Source organism: Falco rusticolus, chromosome 8 (genome assembly GCF_015220075.1).
Source record: "Falco rusticolus isolate bFalRus1 chromosome 8, bFalRus1.pri, whole genome shotgun sequence".
NCBI lineage: Eukaryota > Metazoa > Chordata > Aves > Falconiformes > Falconidae > Falco > Falco rusticolus.
Genome location: NC_051194.1, coordinates 59,585,385 through 59,604,464, shown reverse-complemented (window position 1 = coordinate 59,604,464; position 19,080 = coordinate 59,585,385). Strand labels below are relative to the sequence as shown.

Sequence of the window (19,080 nt, the reverse complement as noted above, 5' to 3'; positions counted from 1 at the left end):
GCTGGTGCAGAGCAGACAGGACCTGAGCTTTCTCCTTGGATCACGTCAACATGTGGTGTCTTTCAGAACCTTTGCAGCCAAAGGTCTGTCCCCTTGCCTGTCCACAAACGGACAGTTAATAGTGCCAACAGCATCTGCGTGTGCAGGAATGAGTTTCATGGGCAGCTGTGTTTGGTTTTCTTCAGTCATTCCAGAGAGGAGAAATTAAGAGCCGTGTTTGCTGTCAGGCGTAACAATTTAAAGAATTTCTGTTCTCTGAAGGGAAGGATCCCCAGTCAAGGTCACTGCAGTATTTTTTGCATTTTTAATACCTTCACCGTTACCATACCGATATCATTTTTGTTGTAGGTCGGCTGAGACGTCTTTAACAAATTTTAGATCAAACGTGTGTGTGAATATATATTTATACATACATATATATATTGCTGTATATTATTTGCATTAAGCAGTTACTCTTCCCCAATCTTCCTGTGTGATGGTGTGAATACATTAGCTTTACCTACCTGGTGTAAGGATATTAAAGAACACTCTCAGATACTGTCCTCAACAGTTACTTTCTCCATTCATAACCCCAATTTTGAAGACGAGACCTCATTTTACCTCTGGTTTGTGTCTTTCCTTACAGCACACTTGTTCCCATCCCAGTGTCACTGCTGAAGCACAACCCATCGGTCGATTATTCTAAGCAATGACTGTTTTGCATACTACCTTGCTTTGTTTAATTAATGTTTGTACAGAGATTTGAAAATATAAAGAGCTATATCATTGCTAAGTTTCCTCATTGTTTTTGTATATTGATACGGCTAGTGGCAGGGGGAAAAAATAAGTGAAACGTCACAAAATACCATGTGTGTCCCTAAAATGGTGGGTTTGGTTACATCCTGAAGAGCTAGCGAGGAAGGGAGCGGAGGGTATTTACGTGATGCTGCCAACTTGATCTCTGAAATCGCAGCTTTTGCAAAGAGAAAAGGAGGGAGGGAGGATGTGCACGCTTGGGGACGCACGGCACTGCTGGGGGTGGCGGTGCCTGCAGCTGGGAGGGGGAAGCTCTGGAGGTGGGAGCTGCCCTCCCTGCCCGTGGGACAGCAGCCCGCTGCCTGGGTGCGGTGGGTGATGTGCAGCGTCACCGCTGCCCGGAGCACGGGCGAGGGGAGGGCGAGAAGATACCCAACGGGTCTGCAGCTCTGGCGTGGATGTGTGGCTTGCGGCTGGCTGCGGGGGGCTGCGCAACTGCTGCTGCTCTTGGAAAGTGGTATTTATTTTGCAGTCATTTACTCAAATCCCAAGTGCGTGGGTCCCTAACTTCTAGGGACTTGCACGCGTGCGTCCTCCATCTACGTGGTTGTAGCCTTGAGCCCTGCTGCTGGGTGAGCCCTGTGGGTGCTAGCACTGCCCCCACCGGGGGTGGACCCCAGCTCCCCAGTGCTGGGGACAGCAGAAGCCTGGTGCTCACCCTTACAAGGCCACACGGCAGCCCCACGGACACGCCTGGTAGCCATTAAGCCTTTCCTTCCCAGCAGGAACCTGTACACCACAAGAGGGGAAAATCAGCCCTGCCTCGCCGCCCCGCTCTCCGCAGCCGCTGTCAGCAATTCACACGCACTAGCAGCATTGCGCTGGTTGCTTTGATTGGTTTTACATGTACCTGCAAGCCCCGCTGCAGTGCTGGTTGCAGGAGGCAGCTGCTCAGGCCCCGCGTGGATCTGGAGAGCTGGCTCTGGTCACAGACCGGTCTGCTGTCTCCACCTTGTGACAGAAAGGCTGTGCTGGCAGCCAGGGAACTCCACAGCCAAGAAGGGACACACTGAATAAAACCCCAACGCGGCAGGCTCCTAGGACAGCTGTGCAAAGATTGCGAGTGCAGCAGCTGTGCAAAGGATGCGAGTGCAGCAGTGCTTTAGGTTTCGCACCCTCTGCAAGCCCTCCTCTGCCGAAAGGCGTGGGAGCAGACACAGAACACGTGATGTTTGTCCTTGAAGGTGGAGAGAAAACCCATTGCAATACTCTCTGTGGATATTCTCACATCTCACAGAACTTTTTCTGCTCTTATTTTCACATTGATGAATGCATCTTCTTCCACTGTACGCTGAGACAGAGAGAACTGATCCCGCACGTTCCTTCCATCTATTCTAAAAATGGAACGTAACAGCATTACTGCCAAGGATACAGATCTCCTAAGCTCTCCTGTGCAAGGGGATAGGTAACAAGGTCTGCTCTGCTCAGTTCCTTGCTCTACAACCCAGAAAACAGCAGACAGTGGTACAACACCAGAAAATACAGAATTACAAGGCAACAAGCTGCTTTGGCACAGATCGCCAGCTGAAAGGTGCCACAGTCGCATATACATGCATACGTACGTTTGTACATACACGTGTTGTCACTGCAAAGACAAGACAAAGGACAGCCATGTCCCAAGATCCTGTGGACTTAAGAGGAAATTCCATCCTTTTTTTCATTTGTCAAGACAGGGACTCAAGGGAGAGGGGATGTTGCTGGAAGCCCTTGACCAAGGGAGCTGTTGCCCTGCTCTCTTCTCTCTAATCCTCATTTTCTCTTTTAGCCCTTGTGGCAGGTTGTGCCTGTAGCCTCCTGTGCTTTTGCTGTGCACCTCCGAAAGGCCCACTTCTGCCTTCCCTGTGATGCCTTTTATGCAGCGAAAGGCAAGTTCGATCCCTCTTTCACCTCCTCCAGGCTGAGAAAGCCCAGCTCTCCCCTCCTCTCCTCATACACCGCATACTCCAGCTGCCGCAGGTTTTAGCAGCCTTCCTGTGGACTCTTCCTGTTCGTCAACATCCTCTTGCATCTGGGGATGCACGGAGATGCAGCCTCCCAGTGCCAAGAACGGTAACCCCAGCTGCGCTCCCTGATGCAGCACCTTGTGGGACAGATGAAAAAAACCCAACTTCGTCAGGGCATGCAGGTTTTATCCCAAGTTTCTCCTATGCTGGACCTCAACACTAGGGAGCCAGGAGACAGCAAAATGCATGGTTAGAAAGAAGGAAGAAGCACGGACACATCCCATAAAATGCTACAAAGCTTTTTACTTTTTCTCAGCGAGGTATACATCACACGTAAATCACCACCATCGCTTTACACGGCGCACAAGCTGAACGAGAACATTTGACTTGGTGGGAAAAGGCACTGCTTTGAAATGCTGGGCTCCCCACTTTGTCGCCAGAGGGGCTCAGCTGCTGCACGGAGATGCAACGTGCAGCTGGTAATAAACAGGAGAGCTGCTGCTACTATTGTCTGAGAAGCCCTGACAGCTTCCACTGCGGCTGCACAGGAGGAACCAACCTCATTGTCTGGGGGCCCCTGTGAAATGTCCACTGCACAGCACAGGAAGGTTATATATATCCCTACTCAAGCCAAGAGGAAAGAGCAAATGAAAAGTCTGCTAACATCGAGGCAATCTGGTAAAATTGACTTTTTAAGGAAAAATGCCTGCTCTGCCTACTGAATTCTGTCTCCTAGCCCACGTCTGAAGAAGGTTAACAGAGCCATGTAGACCTGCAGGGCAAAAGATCAACCTGAAGCACCGAATGGGGCAGAATACTTCCCAACTGCCAATTCTACACAGCAAGAGACTGCAAGAGCTAGAATGGGTACTCACACAAAACCTTTCTCAAACAGGAGCTGCGCTTTCCCTCTGGCAGGTAGTGCAGCACCGGGCTCTCCCCCCGGACCACCAGCCAGCCACCTGCATCAGAGCACAGCCCCACCTGCAACGCTCCCCACTGCTGGGCTCACACACGTCACCTCCAGGGCCAATGACCTCTGCTGCCTGTCACTGTCCTCAGTTTGCACCCTTGCATAAAGGCAGAAATGCAGCAAATTAATTTGAATTACTGGGATCCATCTGACAAGGAAACTGAAAGGCCTTTTAGTACAGCATCACCATCACCGAGCTGACTGGGTAACCCCAAAAGGGTGCTGACTTTTGCATCAGTCCAACTGAACAGGCCTTTGGGAGGACAACGGGTGAAAAAAAGAAGTTTCCATTGTGAAGGTAAAACGTAAGAAGAAATATAACCTTCCCTTTAGCACCCTACAAGCCCCACCGCTGCACCCCTCAGCACAGACTCACTGAGACTGCTACTAGAAGCAGTTGGTTTAGGTAGAAATGCCACCTTCTCTTCTTTCATCAAGCACTGATTGCATCAGACAATTTGAATGTTCACAAATTACTATTGGAAAAGGAAGATTTCCCCAGGGAACGACAGACTTTACACGCAATCTTCAGCTCACGTAGTGCAGGTTAAAAAACCAAGATGTAGTTTTTGCTACCAGAGGCAAACACCGAACAGAATGAAAAATAAAAGACAGAAATGCAGTACAGACCACAGCTGTGTTACGTTTATAAAAGTTAAAACCGTTCCTCTTCCTTAAAACTAGAAGGAAAATTGTGACGTGGTTTCAGGACAAAGTTTTGCCTTTCAGGTCTCAACTGCAGGGCTGGTATTGCCCTCCAGTCCCAGCTATGCTGAGAATGGGATCCCAGGCTGACTTTGTTTTTCTCGCTCCTATCAATGCCTGACTAAGTCAATGAATATTGCTTGTACTTCAAAACCCAGATGTCAAGTAAACACTGAGAAGAGGGTAGAGGATTGAGCCAGTTTGGTGAAAAGGAGGTATTTCCCCATAGTCTTTCCTTGTTCTTTTGAGCTCACCAGTATTAAAGCCCTTGGATTTCTCCGTATTTTAGTATACAATTTTCCAGTGAGTTGGCTGCTCACAGTTTTTCTCTTTTTCACCACAAAATCGGTTGTAAGTTGTTTTTGGATCAAACCCCAAGATCTCCCTCTCTTCATGGATCCGGAAGGAAAATGTTGAAACTGAGGTGCCTATAAAATACCTGTGAAAAGAATCAGAATGGGTTTGTGAAGGGGGGGAAGTTTTTAAATGCAAGTAATTGATTTCAGTCCCATGAACTTTAATTTCACTGAAACAATATAATGAAATTATCATATATATTCATACACAATATAACTAGTATATGGCTATTTTATATGTATGTCGATTGTATAAATCAATGTCATATACGACTTGTAAACAACTATATCTGGGTCATTAACAACATTCTGTTTTGTGACTTCACTACCTTGCGTGTGCGCAGATCCACTGGTCAATCACGGCCAAGCCCCCATCTTTGTAAAGTTCTAGCTCCTCCCAAGAGGGTTCAAACCTCACCATCTCAGGCAGCAGCTTCTTGAGCAATTCAATCTCTGAAAAAGGGAAGGATGCGAATTTATTTTTACATTCTAAAAAGCCACTCACTGCTGTCATAAAACGTGTTTAAGGAAACCCTGGGTGAACAGTTACGAAGCCAGCCAAACCAAAATCTACCTAAAAATTTTACATTTGCCAAACGTCAAGAGTATTGAGCTGGGGGTGGGGGGCAGTGGGTCAGAGACATGGTGCCGAGAGGAGCAGTTCTCAGTGGGAGGGGAAGCCTGCAAGGGATAGAGCAGACACCGCCACTAGCCTCATGCTCTAACCCTACAGGGTAGGTGTACCAGCTTCTTGACAGTAAACTTTGATTAGCTATGCAGATGCCATGACCTGTGGGGTTATTCTAACATCACATGTTGAAATAGATCCCTAGGTACCACTGGGAGGGAGGTGCAGCCCTGGGATAAGGCCTGGGAGGAGAACTTCACCCTTGGGGATTTCTAAGCCTTGGCCACACACAGCTAGGTCCACCCCAGTGTGGCACTGGGGGCAGCCAAGGGGAAGGCTGGGTGGGAGACTTCAGGGGATCCTTCCCACCAGCATGTCCTAGAGTCTCTGAAAAGCTAAAAAAGGTGGGATGGAATTAAGAGGAGGAGGAACAGGCAAATTCAATTCCCAGTTTCCCACTGCAGAGAGTGTCAAACCTCCCATGGGAAATACCAGATGAGTGGTTTGACACAACTATTCGAGCTGGAAGGAAACAGCTGCCCGATCTTGTTCAATTCCCCATTCAATGATGGAGGCGTATGCACGTCCAGTCATTTATAAAAGCAAAGTGCTAATTGCTGCGCTCATTGTCAAAGGTTATCAGTCCTAAACTGACTGATCTGCCTACCCTCCTCAACAGCATCAGTGGCTACAAAAACTTTTCCAAGTTTATGCATGTCCAAAAGGCTGCGGATTTTCTTTACTGCTCCTTGCAGGGAAGGCACATCTTCTCTGTGACCCCAGATGAAGTCTTTCCTCCTGAGATGAACCCCAAGGTACGGGCCACCTAGAGCTGTGCCCATCTTAACCTAAAAGACAAATAAAATTTAAAACTTGAGAGCAACACTATTCATTCACACTGAAAAGGCCTGAATGCATAATCTCTGGATAAGGCACTAAATTACTCTGGCTGCAGACAGTAATTTTAAGGTATGGATTGGCAGTATTTTGGGACACTTACTGCAAAGTTTTGACCCTGGATGGACTGCATCATAGAAGAGTGAAATCATTGTAAACAAAAATTGCTCTCCTTGACCAAATCCACAACTGGCAGTCTGCAGTGGAACTTTACACCCACAGATGATGCTGAATACAGAAGCTGCCCTTGTTTCACTAAAGAAAATGAGGGCAACAAAAATCTGGCACCCAGAACCAGTTAGCCACATCTCAACAGACTGTTACCTCATGTCACGCAGGGAGATTAGGGTACAGTAGGAACATGCACATCCACCTCTGTCTGAACAGGCAGAGCTAGTCCCATGTATCTTCCAGTATTCCCTGCCACGCACAGCCAGGAGTACACAAATAAAAAAAAATAAATATTAAATTTGTTATGGGAAACAGACTGTTGTGATTTTACCTTCATCTGTGTCCAGTCCTCCTTGTAATGAGTTCTGTCTGCCTCATCGGTGGATTGAAGATACTTTTTTCTAAACTCATCTCCCACTACGCGGAGGTGTTTAGCAAACACCATGCTCCGACGGGTCTGTTGGAATAAGAGCAGATGCTGAGTCAGAAAAAGGGAGAGCTAAAAATGCCTAAATGGAGATAGTTTCACATACACAGAGCTTCCAAGATGCAGTTACTTCTGATACATCCATGCAGCACTGCAAGCAACAATTTCTAACCTTTCATCAGAGACTTAACTGTTTAATCCTAATCATAACCACATTTATAACCAGCATACTCATCCATGACCCTGCAATACATAGGTGTACCGAGTAGACCATAGTTATTTACATAACAGAAGACATAATATAACAAATTAAACACTCTAGCAACATACCTCACCTTTGGAAACAAAATCTGGGCAAAGACTTTAGCTTGCAAAACATCGTAAGAATAAAACCTGCTTTAAAAACCCCATGCGTCTAGCTACAGACGCTCGTACCAAATTCAGTGGGAAAGTGATGAAAAAGGAATTATTTTCTTCACCTGTGAATAATGACCTCTTTCAAAGATTTTGCGATGCAGTTACCACCGTACACAGTCACACACAGCCTTCTTATTAACAGGCACACACCACAGAACTAAGGAAATCCCATCTGACGTACACCGCTTACAAAGGACACTTGGCAGTTTGGTCCAAGTCTCAATTTTATACAAGTCTGTTGTCTTATTGTGTGATGGGCACCAAAGAAGGTGCAATGAAAACACTTCTCTTCCATTTCCAACAGCCTCTCTTTTCTCAGCACAGTGAAACCCACAGTGGACAAAGTTCGCTACACAGTGGCAAAGCCAGGCAGAGCATCACTGGCACTCCAAGACACAGCCACACCAATTCTGCCTCTGCCTTGCGCTGGCAAAGAGGCAGGAACGACAATCTGCCAGGCTTTTTTCATCTTCTCCCAGAGCAGCTATTTCTCCCTGTGCCAAACTCGCTGTGGTTGAACTGGTTTCTCCTCCGTATCATTCAATAAGACACAGAATGATTTAATCTTCGGTAAGATCCATCACACTGGGACCTGGAGATCCACACCCCTCTACATATTTAATAGCAAATTAAATATGTAGTATTTATATGTATTTATATATTACATATAAAACCAAATATGTATTATTTAACACATACATAAATATATAATTATTATTACATGGCAAAGCCTGCTCTTCTAGCATCTTTAAAGAGATCAGCACTGGCTTTCTAATCCCATCCAAAATCCTCCAGCAAAACATTTATACCAAGGGAAGATGTACACAGTCTGCTGCAAAACACTCACACTGCAGTTCAGAGACAGACATTCCTCCTCCTTTTTGTAATATGTCAACACAATATGCTCCTGTCGAGTCAAGCTGTTGGGTATCTTACCCAAGATGTGGTGAACACGGTATGTCCAAGAGGCAGCAAACGCGTACAGGGGCAGTACTGGCACTGGGGAGGACAATAACCATCCCTGAACACTATGCTTGCATCAAACACCTCTAAACTTCACCCTGATGGATTGTGTGACTGCCACGTCACGTTCGGCACCCCCGCAGTATGCTGTGCCAAGTTTTTCCTGGGTGCAAAGCACTCCTCGGAGAGCAGCTGTTCTGGATGAACAGTTATGTTGCAACAGAGTACATAAAAGAGAAAACACCAAGGTGTGAACCTCCACTGATACACTTTCTAAAGCGGATACTCTGTATCTGGCTACCCTCTTATTTAAAGTATACATTTCAACTCTGCATGCGCAATACCGTCACCCTTTCCAACTACCTCCAAGTTTTGCTTCTTCTCCCTTTTTGTCTGCAAAGAAACAAACAGAGAAGGGAGAGACTTCTCAGAGGTGCACGGAGAAAGGACAAGAGTCCCTGGGCCCAAGCTGGAGCAAGGCAACTTCTGTTTGGATACCAGGCAAAATCTCTTGCCCACAAGAGTGGCACCGCCACGGGACAGGCCCCAGAGAGCTGGCAGATCTCCAGCTGGGGGGGGGCTTTCCACCTTCAGCTGGACACAGCCCCAAACCACCAGGTCAAATTCTGGAGTGGAAACTTGGAGGCAGGGCTACCGAGACACCTACGCACCTGAATTTTTCTCTGATTCCAAGTTTGGGAAAACAAAAACAGTGTTGGTTATGCTCCTTTTTGTGTACGTGATTTAACTGTACACATCTCAAACTCTTTGAGAGCGGCCTTCCAAAATGGTGAAACCACAGTCAAAACTGTTGGCTTTTCTACAGTTGTCCTCAAGAGAACTTTCTGCTTCCATATAGATAGTAAAGCACTTACATGGTCCACATGCTACACTAATGCTCCTCAAGGGATTCAAAGTTGCTCCTAAACCATTTCAGGAGCTGTTTCCTGCTCCGTGGTCATTCAACCATTAAGAATCCCAAAGCAGTATCTTTCATCTTGCACTGGTAGAGAAGCTAAACAAAAATGGTGACAACAGCACAGCTCAATATTAAATTAAGAGTATTTTTGGACACCAAAGATGTAGGTTGGTTGCAAAGGGAAGCTGGCTTGTTATGACTTAAAAACTTCTTTGAGACAAGAGGGCATCTGTTTGCAAGATTTAAGAAGAACTCTAGACATCCAGAGAGTTATTAAGAAAAAAAACAACAACCAAAAATCATGCAGACAGTTAAAACTGAAATAAAAGAAAGAAGAATATTTTTCTAGCTAGTTTGAAATCATTTTGAAACAAGTTTAAATTGTTGAGACAATGTTTAAAGTACCACTGTTAAGAAACATGTTAAGGATCCACATGAATTTTATGTCTGCTTTTGCAGGACTACAAGTCAGACTCCAAAATTATAAACGGGTTGCATGTCTCTGTTTGGAAAATCACTCTCAATGAAAAATTCATAGTTAGCAAACTACTGTTTGGTCCCTTTCTGAAAAGCATGCCGTATACCAAGTGAATAGCCAGACACTTACATCTTACAAGCCTGAGGCCTACGTAACTTGTTTCATAGCATCCTGAGGGTCACTTGCTCTTAGAAATTGTAATTACATCAAGCACTCCGTACAGTGTTCCATGTTCCTGTGGCTGAACCTTTGACTTAAAACTTTTCCCATAGGAATTCTTTTACCATAGACCCTTGGGTGGGGTCTCCCAACAGTGCTCAGCGTTACCTTGAAACTCATGGGAATTTTGCCATTGAAGCCAATGGGGAGGCGGTTAGGACAATATTGAGCGCTTTGGGGAATTTTTTTCAAAAGTCTGATCTTAAGGCTGACTAGACAAGAAACTGCCCAAAGGCAGTTCCCTTCTGATGGCAGATGTGTTGCACAGGGGAGGTCCTTCTAAACACCATGCCCTGCAGCACCCAGTCTTTGGGGACAAGACACCAGGACAAATGCCTGCATTACATTAATCCACAGCAGCCTGCAGACCACCTTTAGCATACACTGCTGAAACATAAGACATGAGTTACTTTCAAGAAAAGAAACCAGAAGCAAAACTGAAGCACATACCGTTTATCAAATTTTTATTGGAACCAAGTAGAAAGTCTAGAGAAGCTAACTGGAAAATACTCACATTCCAATAATCTTTCCCTCCGTAGTGGTCATGAAGAAGGTTTTCAGCTCTGTCTAACATCACTGACCTATTAAAAATTGTAAAACTGAGTGCAGTTCCCTTAGGAATAGAATTTACATTATGATGTTTCTTTATACAGTTGCTAGGATAAATGATCTGTTTTGCAAAGGGAGCACAGGGAATGAGGGACAGGCTGCCAGTCTGTTCTGTACAAAGCAAATTGTGACCCATAGCCTGCTGGGGAGAGAAGGGAACTATGCCACTGCGTGTTCTTGCTCTCTTCCTTAATGAATGACACTCTTAATTCTAACAGTTAAACACAAACAAGCCTTAACAGTCCCTCACATAGTCCTCACAGTAGCTGGTGCTGGAGAAACAAGATTGCCAACAGGGAGAGTGATCCAAAGGGGAGAAGCAACCCATGAATGATGCTCAGCCTCGGAGCATGTGAAAGCCTCTTGAAGGAAGCTGGAGTCATGCTCACAAAAGCAAAATCAGAGCAGGTGTTTTCCACTTGGGGAATACGATGTCCTACAGTAAAACAACAGATCAAAGAACCTGCAGACTCTACAAAAATGTGCACTAGCAACTACACCCAAATTTTAAAATGAAACTTATTCACTAACATGAAAGCAGCCTGTGCTTTTCATAAACACACACAGTTCAGGACTGGATTGTGTACTGGAAACATAACTGCATTACCCAAGCGCTAAGAAGCAGAAAAAATTTGGGGAGTTTGAAATATCCAAGAGCATAGGGGATGTAGGCTTAGTTTGTGCTCAATATGAGCAAACACACAGAGAAAATGGTTCTGCTGAAAGGAGGGGTCAAACTCATTATCTGATTCATTTTCTACTAAAATGAAAGAAAGGAAATAACAAATCAACTTTATCACTGCTGAAAATCAGCTGGACACTTGAATATAGCCTAAAAATAATCTGGAAAACAGACTAGACTGTGCTGCTGGAGCTGCATTTAACAGGAAGCTTGGAGGTGAATCAGATTAATAATCTAAAGATGCCAGGAAGATTTGTGTAAGTGACCACACCTGAAGAGTAATAATACAGTACCACGACCATAAAACTGATTGTCCAAAAGGGCAACATGGGAGATCAGAGAGGCTACAGTGACTTGTGCATTGGAGATTTCAGCTATCCCCAGGTAGGCTGGGCAAGTGTCACAGCAAGATGAGACTAAGTAAGTGCAGTTTGAGTACTGTCAAAGACAGTTCCATGAACGAACTGGGCAAGGAGTAGCTCCTGATATCCTCTTGAGCAGCAGCAAGACACAGACCACAATCTCACAGTGGAAGAGCTACTTCATGACAGTGGCCATAAATGTACTCATCTTCGACATCCTACTGGATCAACAATGGCCAAAGGAAACTTACTGCAGTTGCATTCAGTGTCAAAAAGGGGACTATGCAAAAATGCAGAAGTAGCATCCAAGTGAAGAAAACAAAAAGGTTCATACACTCCATGAAGTTAAATAGAAAAAGTCAATAAAGAAAGTCAAAGAAGAAATTGAGCAACAAGAAATAAAGGCCTTCAATCTAATGACAAATCTTCATTCCAATACAAAGACAAAGGCTTAATAAGCACTTAAGAGACAGTAATGTCATGGCAGCAACAGCTACTGGCATTTTTTGTAGCTGTGCACTAGGTGGAAAAGCTGGGAAGATTCACCTGCAAGAATGACATTTTACAGGCAAACTCATCAGAGAACGCATCTCCCAAACCAAAGCGGCCACAGGAAGTGTCCAGCGACAGAACAGCCACACAAAAGGAACCCACAAATGACCAACACCAGGCAGTATTCACCCAATAGCTGTCAAGGAATTCAAGGATGAAGCAGCTGTGCCACTAATTCTGGTATGTGACTTCTTACAACTGCAACACAGCATATGTGATGTCAATTTTCTAAAAACATCCTTGGGGAGGTCTGGGATGCAACATAGTGGCAAACCTGATGTCAGTACTACACAACTTAAGAGCAACTATTATAAAAGCCAGAACTGATGGATATCTAAATCGGAGAAGTATCAACTGGGAGCTCTGAACAATCAGAATAGCCTAAAGACATAAGCACCCATGCAGGTAAGGGAAAGCTCATTGACACTGCCTACCAGGGTTCCCTGACAGCCTTTGTTAAAGGCTTTTAAGAAAACCTAAGCAATGGCACAGGAGAGAAGGCCCTGGCACAGATTTAAAAAAAAAAGTTTAAAGACGGGTAAATATCCAGTTCTCACTGTACAGGGAGGTCACAAGTGGAAGGAATCTGCTTTTCACCATATTCCTAAACAACCTACAAAAGGGTGTGAACTCTGGGGTGACGCAGCTTGTGGATCACTTTAAATTTTTCAAAACAGGAAAGACAAAGGCCAACTGTGAAGTTTTGATGACTGGCCAGTAAAGTGGCAGATGAAATCTAATGTAGGAGTGTACCCGGTAAAATAAAAACCATTAGCTTCATCTGATAACTACAGGGCTTGACGCTCAGGAATGAGGACAGTTTGATGAAAATGACAAGGCAACACTCATCAGAGGTCAAAAAAGGGAATTTGTAGATCAGGAATTACCAGAAAAAGAAAGGAGCGCTGAACAGATCATGTCATTGTACCACTATGTAATGGGTTTACCTGCACTCAGTGTGCAGGATCCAGCTGAGCTGTAAAGGTTCAGAGAATGGCATTGAGGATGACCAAAGGCATGGAAAGGCTTTCACATGAGAAACAACCAGTGAAGCCAGGACTCTTATCACTGCAGAGGAGACAAGCCAGGAGGAGTAAGACAGATGTAAAATCATGCATGGTATGGAGGTGAATATTGAAGAGCTGTTTGTTCACTGTCTCTTGCACGACATGATGCTAGATGAAACTTGCAAGCAGGAGTTACAAAAGGAGGTAGATTTTCATAGGGCACACAGTTAAGGTGCAAAACCTTTAGGTCTTGTTCCAAGATTTCGTAGATGCTAACAGTGTGCCTGGGGGTTCAAAGGGAGGCTTGCACAGATCCGTGGACTGACTGATAGATGTAAAAGATATGAAGATCGCTTTCAGCAAAGAAGGTCCCTACAACCACAAACGTGAATTCAGGGTGGGACAAGACTCAGGGGAGGCATTACACACACTTGCCCATTTCTTATACTTTTCTGCAGGCATCTGATTTTAGCCACTATTGGATTTCACAGACAAAACTGCACCAACTTTAACAGGAACCAGTAGTTTTAACATGAACTACTGTAGCTGCCCTTACACTGCTGCTACATTCGTACTTCTTCCTACTTGAATCTGACTGCGAAATGTGATCTCATGGATAAGGCACTTTGTCTGCACGCTAGGAATACTTGGGCACTACTCCTAATTTTTCTCTTGATCTTCCTCATGCCAGACCTTTGACAGCTGCCACGACGGAATTAACTGTAGGGCTAAACATGGAGACCTCTATGGCTTATTTAATCCAGTTTTCTGCTGTCACTGGCAAAGACTGTGGTATAACTCCTATAAATAGAAAACCTTCCTGTTAAAAAACAGGACTTTGCTTCCCTGCTCCCAGCGGGAGGTACTACAGATCCCCTTAGGGATACCTTCATCTCATTTCCAATAAAATCATACTGATGTCAAATTTTTGGATGTTTTTGCTCTCATGGCAAAACTGCGCTTCAGCTTAGACCTTCTGTGTTTCTCCTAAGGATTTATTTCCCTGATGTATTCCCAGACAGCGATTATTTCCTCTTCGCTCCTGTACCCCAGTAGCTTTTGCTTTGCTATGATGTCTTCAGCTGTTACAGGGTCACAATCGACCGGAAACACTTTGCTACTGGGATAATGTAAGCATGCTCCAACTCTCATATAGAGCTTTCCTTTCCTCTGATTATCCTAGTGGCATCTGAGAGCAGAAAGACAGAACATGATGCTTGCTTTCTCTAAACCCAGCTCACACTATGGAGGACGGATGTCCCAAGAGACCAGGCACTGCACCTCACAAGAGACGTGGGCTTGGGAAACACTGATGCCACTCTGTTTGTTCCCTCTTGACCCAGCATCAAATGGTAAAGGAAGGAAAGGCAAACATAGGGTGGGAAGGACATTTAGCTACCCAAGAGAGACGACTAAGGAGCTCAAGGCTATTTCCTCTTAGATTTTAGGACTGCATCATTTAACTTAATTAGGTGCTTCTTACAATGTAAATTCCTTCTGTAATGGTTTTAACGGATTACAGTAACTCAGTGATGAATTGCCACAACAGTCTCTAAGTTCCCCCTGCTCTTCCCACCTGGCAATGGGTTTGTGGGCACGCGATACAACAATAAATAGTAATACAAGGCAACTCACTGTGCTGAAGTGTTCTTCAAAAGGATTGGAGCCACAATAGAGGCAGATCCTTGGACAGACAAACAAGAGACATTTAGGCCCCGTGTTTCCTCATAACCCCAGAACCATCCCCTGAAAGGGAACACAAAGTATTGGTTGGTTCACAGGCTTCTATTTTAAATTAATGCCATATCTGTAATGAAACAAATAACAGCACACCCTAGAAGATGACAGAAAACGTAAATAAACCAGCCAGCTCCTTTACACTGTATTTGTGTGAAATAACTTTCTAAAATCAGATCTTCTACTACCAATATGACATTTTATTATCAGTGGAGTTTTAAAAACAAGTGACCCACAGCATCGAGAGATTCAGAGACAACACTTTACAGAACAGACTTGTGCAGTTGTTGTAGAGTAGGCAAATGTCTCACTGAACACAAGTAAAAAGAAGACTGAAAGGACTGCTAGATGTTACCTGTAGTACTCATGTTTGTCTTTGGAGTACATAAGCTGGTCAATGCATGGCCTTTCATCTATTTTTTCTTCCCATGTTCCTTCTTTCCATCCTTCTGCGTAGCCTTGTAGGACATAAATCTGCTCAATAAAGGGCCCACCTGACTCTGCACAGAAGGCAAAACAAAGCATTTGTGAGCATGAAAAATCATGCAATAAAGGTATGAACAAGCATTACTTGCAGCTAAAAAACTACTTTCTTCCCTATGAAAAAGGAAAGGAAGTTCTGTGTAAGCTGAAAAGATAAAAGGGTCAGGGGGCGTGACAACCTACTACTCCCACCCAGCTATGCCTGATTTAAGGTGACACACAGAACTGAATCACCATGGAAATGTAAATTCAAAAGCTGGGTAAAACACACCATGAAGCACAAAGGTTTTCAATGCTGTAGGTAGCTGTTATGGGAAGAGTGCCTCCTGACAAGTACAAGCCCTCCTTCCTCTAAATTTCAGGGTTTCTAAATGCTTTTTCCTGAAAAGAAAGGGACAGTGACCCTTTCAGAGCTCTTTGAGGAAGTGTGACATTTGCGGGGCCTTTTATTTCTTTTGCTGAAAAAGTCTGTGACACTGCTGCAGAGTTTGGCATTTGGTGATTAGTTCAACATGGCATTAAATCCTAAAGGAACCAACTTCATGGTTTCCACGTTCTTAGGGCAGGCCCTTCTCTTCTATGCCATTTGGTACACAAAAAGCAGGGGTAAGTATTTTGAGATTATGCAACCTCGATGATGAAAAGGTAAGTTCACCGAAGAACCCATTTATCCTGGGTTCAGCTGGGATGGAGTTAATTATCTTCTTAGGAGCTAGTACTGTGCTGTGTTTTGGCTTTGATGTGAGACTTTCCAGTTCCTCAGGCCTTGTTAGTGAAAAGGCTGGAGGGACACAAGGAATTGGTAGGGGACACAGCCAGGTCCGTTGATCTGAACTGGCCAGAGAGGTATTCCATACCATGGGGCATCATGCCTGGTATATATACCTGGGGGGTGGCCAGGGCGGGCAGGTCACGCTCAGGACAGTCAGCAAGTAGTGAGCAGTTACACGGTGCACCACGTGTTCTTTTCTTCCTTTTGCTCTGGATTTTATTCTTTTCCTTCCCCTCTTCATTATAACTGTTATTGTCATCATTGTTATTATTGTTCTTTCATTGTTATTCTATTTCAATTATTAAATTGCTCTCACCTCAACCCTCGAGTTTTACATTCCTTTCCAGCTCTACTCCCCATCCTTCTGGGTGAGGGGGGCGTGAGCGAGCGGCTGCGTGGTACTAAATTACCAGCTGGGGTTAAACCATGACACCGCTGCACAGCTTTTACTGCCCAACCACCTCCAGAAAAAGGTGACTTGCCCGTATTTTGACAGGCTGCCTCTCTCTCTCCTTAGAAGGTTTTTTACCATGGCCAAAATTACACAGAAGCATCTGTGACTTTAACCAGAAGCATTAACGGTCTTTCTCTAGGGTCCCTAGGAAATCGTGGGGATGACAGTGCTACATCAAACAAGCTGCCAAATAATTGGGTTATTTCATCCCAGTGGTTTGTTGCTCAGCACGATTCTTGCCACCTTTTTTTTTTTATTTCACATTAAAGGTAAAAGCTCATATAAGCATAAACAAGAAATCACCTCAAATAGTTAGCCAACTGTATGCTGTACAATTCCATACTCTACCTGCCAGAAACTGCTCATATTCAATGACAGGGATGTTCCTGTTGAGGCTTGGGAGATCGAAGAACTCGGACCAAGGGATCCGGACCTGAAGGATGTCAGGGCTCTGCCAGTGATAAAGACGTCCCCAGGGAGGCAAAACTAACACCCAGTTTTCACTTTTCAGCAAGGTCTTTAGAAGGGAAGCAATGCGAACGTAGACATCTCTGCGAAGGTTGAACCCTTCAGGAGGATTTACATCATACAAAAGGTACCTGGGGAGAACAAAGCAATGCAATTACTTTGGGGAGTTCAGAACTTCTAGTGGTTTGCTTTTTGAATCCCACCACCACATAACTCTATCGGGATGGAAACTGTTCCTCTTTTGTGAGCTTGTGGTACTCAGAAGAGGCGAAGGGATGAAGTAGGGGAAGGCAGAGCAGTGCATGCTGCAGGGGCTAGGGGAGGCACCGCAGTCTCCTTGTGGGACATCATCAAAGTGGCACATGCCATGAGGCTTTCCTGTATCGGGGTGGGATGGGGGGGAAAGGAATGAATTCCTTGGATGTCTTGCTCGCCCTGAGGGTAACATGGTGCACGGTGAGGCACATCACGAAGTGCTGAATACAAAGGCAGGCGGACAGGCTGAGGAGGGAGAGAGGACCAGGGTGCAGCTGGGGTGCCCCAGCCGCGCTCAGAGCAGGAAAGCCCCCAGACAGCTGTGACAGCATCTTCCAGAAACGACCCAAACGGCACCAGCAGGCAAAGGAGGACCCTTACCTGCCACTGGCCCGCGGCTCAGCACCGCGGCAGGGGACCCACCAGCCCCCTCAGCAGGCAGCAGGTGCCGACCCTGCGGCGGGGCCGAGGCCGGGCCGGGGGGCGCTGCGCGGCCCCTCCTCACCTGGTGCGCGGCGCGGCGGCGGCAGCGGGCAGCGAGGAGGCGGCGTGGCCGGCGCGGAGGGCGGCGGGCGGCGGCTGGGCGGCGGCGGGCGGCGGCAGGACGAGCGCGGCCAGGCCGAGCAGCAGCGGCGTGAGGCGGCGGCCGGGGCCTTGCGCCGCCATCCCCGCGCTGCGACACGTCCGGGGCGGCCCCGGCGGCGGCCCGGCCCCTCGGTGCGCGGGAGGGAAGCGGCCCCGGTGCGGTTCCCTCAGAAGAGGCCTGCCGTTAGGGGCCGGAGGCTGGCGCCGGTGAGCCGGTTCAGCTCCTCCAGGATCTCCACCTCCTTCCGGTACATCTGCGGGAGGAGGGAAGCCCCGCTGGGTGCCCCGCGGCCGGGCTACCGGCCTCTCCGCCAGCCGCAGCCCTGTGGAGCCGGCGGGTGCCCCGTCACGGGTGGGGGCGTGAGGGACAGGAAAATCCCCCCCCCCCAGGCTGGGCACCGCACGCCCTTCCCGGCGCCCCGCCACCGCCGTACCTGCTGCCACTCGGATTCCGTGTTGTGCTGGTAGCCCAGCAAGTGGCACAGTCCGTGGGCCGCCGTCACCTGCGGAAAGCAGCCGGGCTCTGTAAGGCGTGTAACAGCCCCAGTCCCACGGCTGGCAGCTGCGGGCAGCCCCGGCACCGCAGCCCGCCCCGGCCCCACCGGCGTGCCAGCTCGCCCCGTACCCCACTATCTGCCGCTTTGCCAAAACTTCCAGCAAAGAGCCGGTAACGCAAAACCGCACAGCTCAGGGTAAGCTGTACCACCACCGCCTCCTCGTCCAGCCCAGCCGGGCCAAGGGAGCGGCAGCCGCCCCCTGCCGCGGGGGGACACCCCTCGGCTGCCCTTCCCCGCCCCGGGCCGGCCGGCCGCCTCACCGCCAGCACGCTGTCGAAGTCCTCCCCGGTGGCGCGGCACTGCTGGTGGATGTACTCCACCCCCAGGAAAATGTCCCCCAAGTTGTATTCGTCGCGGCAGCGCGGCCGCGGCAGCTCCCCCGCCGTGACCCGGTGGAAGGGGAAGGACAGGACGTCGGTGGGCTCCGGGCGCTGCCGGTACGCGCCGTTAAGACGCCGCATCAACCCGTTGCCGGCACAAACCAGCCCCACGTCGAAGCGAGAGGCACCTAAGGCGGCCCGCAGGGCACAGACGGCGCGGCGGAGCGGGACCCGGCGCACCGGCACGGCTCGCTGGGCGTTCCGCAGCACCACGCTCATGATGGCGATGGCGGCGGGAGCCCGCCCCCGCTCCCCGGGCCGCCCGCGCCTGCGCGGCGAGACCCCG

At 47.3% G+C, this 19,080-nt stretch overlaps 2 protein-coding genes across 3 annotated transcripts; both read right to left on the bottom strand.

Moving 5' to 3' along the window:
• Positions 1–3,021: 3,021 nt before the first annotated feature.
• Positions 3,022–17,958, bottom strand: POFUT2 (protein O-fucosyltransferase 2). The gene is made up of 9 exons (XM_037397888.1): positions 17,778–17,958; positions 16,898–17,148; positions 15,196–15,340; positions 14,739–14,849; positions 10,406–10,472; positions 6,800–6,925; positions 6,068–6,248; positions 5,102–5,225; positions 3,022–4,855 (listed from the first exon to the last, which is right to left on the bottom strand). Exons 1-9 carry the CDS (start codon positions 17,936–17,938, stop codon positions 4,702–4,704), a joined length of 1,320 nt encoding a protein of 439 aa, XP_037253785.1. The 5' UTR covers positions 17,939–17,958; the 3' UTR covers positions 3,022–4,701.
• Positions 17,043–19,058, bottom strand: YBEY (ybeY metalloendoribonuclease). Of its 2 annotated transcripts, XM_037397889.1 has the most exons (3): positions 18,675–19,057; positions 18,292–18,360; positions 17,996–18,111 (listed from the first exon to the last, which is right to left on the bottom strand). In XM_037397889.1, the coding sequence occupies exons 1-3, from the start codon at positions 19,011–19,013 to the stop codon at positions 18,025–18,027; spliced, it is 495 nt and encodes a 164-aa protein (XP_037253786.1). In that variant the 5' UTR covers positions 19,014–19,057; the 3' UTR covers positions 17,996–18,024. The 2 variants fall into 2 exon arrangements, with proteins under 2 accessions (XP_037253787.1, XP_037253786.1); XM_037397890.1 differs by lacking the exons at positions 17,996–18,111; positions 18,292–18,360 and adding an exon at positions 17,043–17,148 and having other exon boundaries at positions 18,675–19,058.
• Between the last annotated feature and the right edge of the window lie 22 nt (positions 19,059–19,080).

Coding starts and splice junctions, on each gene's coding strand:
- POFUT2 (XM_037397888.1), bottom strand. CDS start 17,938: ATGGCGGCGCAAGGCCCCGGCCGCCGCCTCACGCCGCTGCTGCTCGGC. Junction 15,341..16,897: donor ATATGAGCAGTTTCTGGCAG/GTAGAGTATGGA, acceptor CCTTCTGTGCAG/AGTCAGGTGGGCCCTTTATT. Junction 6,249..6,799: donor AGGACTGGACACAGATGAAG/GTAAAATCACAA, acceptor TTTGTCTTTTAG/GTTAAGATGGGCACAGCTCT.
- YBEY (XM_037397889.1), bottom strand. CDS start 19,013: ATGAGCGTGGTGCTGCGGAACGCCCAGCGAGCCGTGCCGGTGCGCCGG. Junction 18,361..18,674: donor ACTTCGACAGCGTGCTGGCG/GTGAGGCGGCCG, acceptor TGCTTTCCGCAG/GTGACGGCGGCCCACGGACT. Junction 18,112..18,291: donor CGGAATCCGAGTGGCAGCAG/GTACGGCGGTGG, acceptor CTCCTCCCGCAG/ATGTACCGGAAGGAGGTGGA.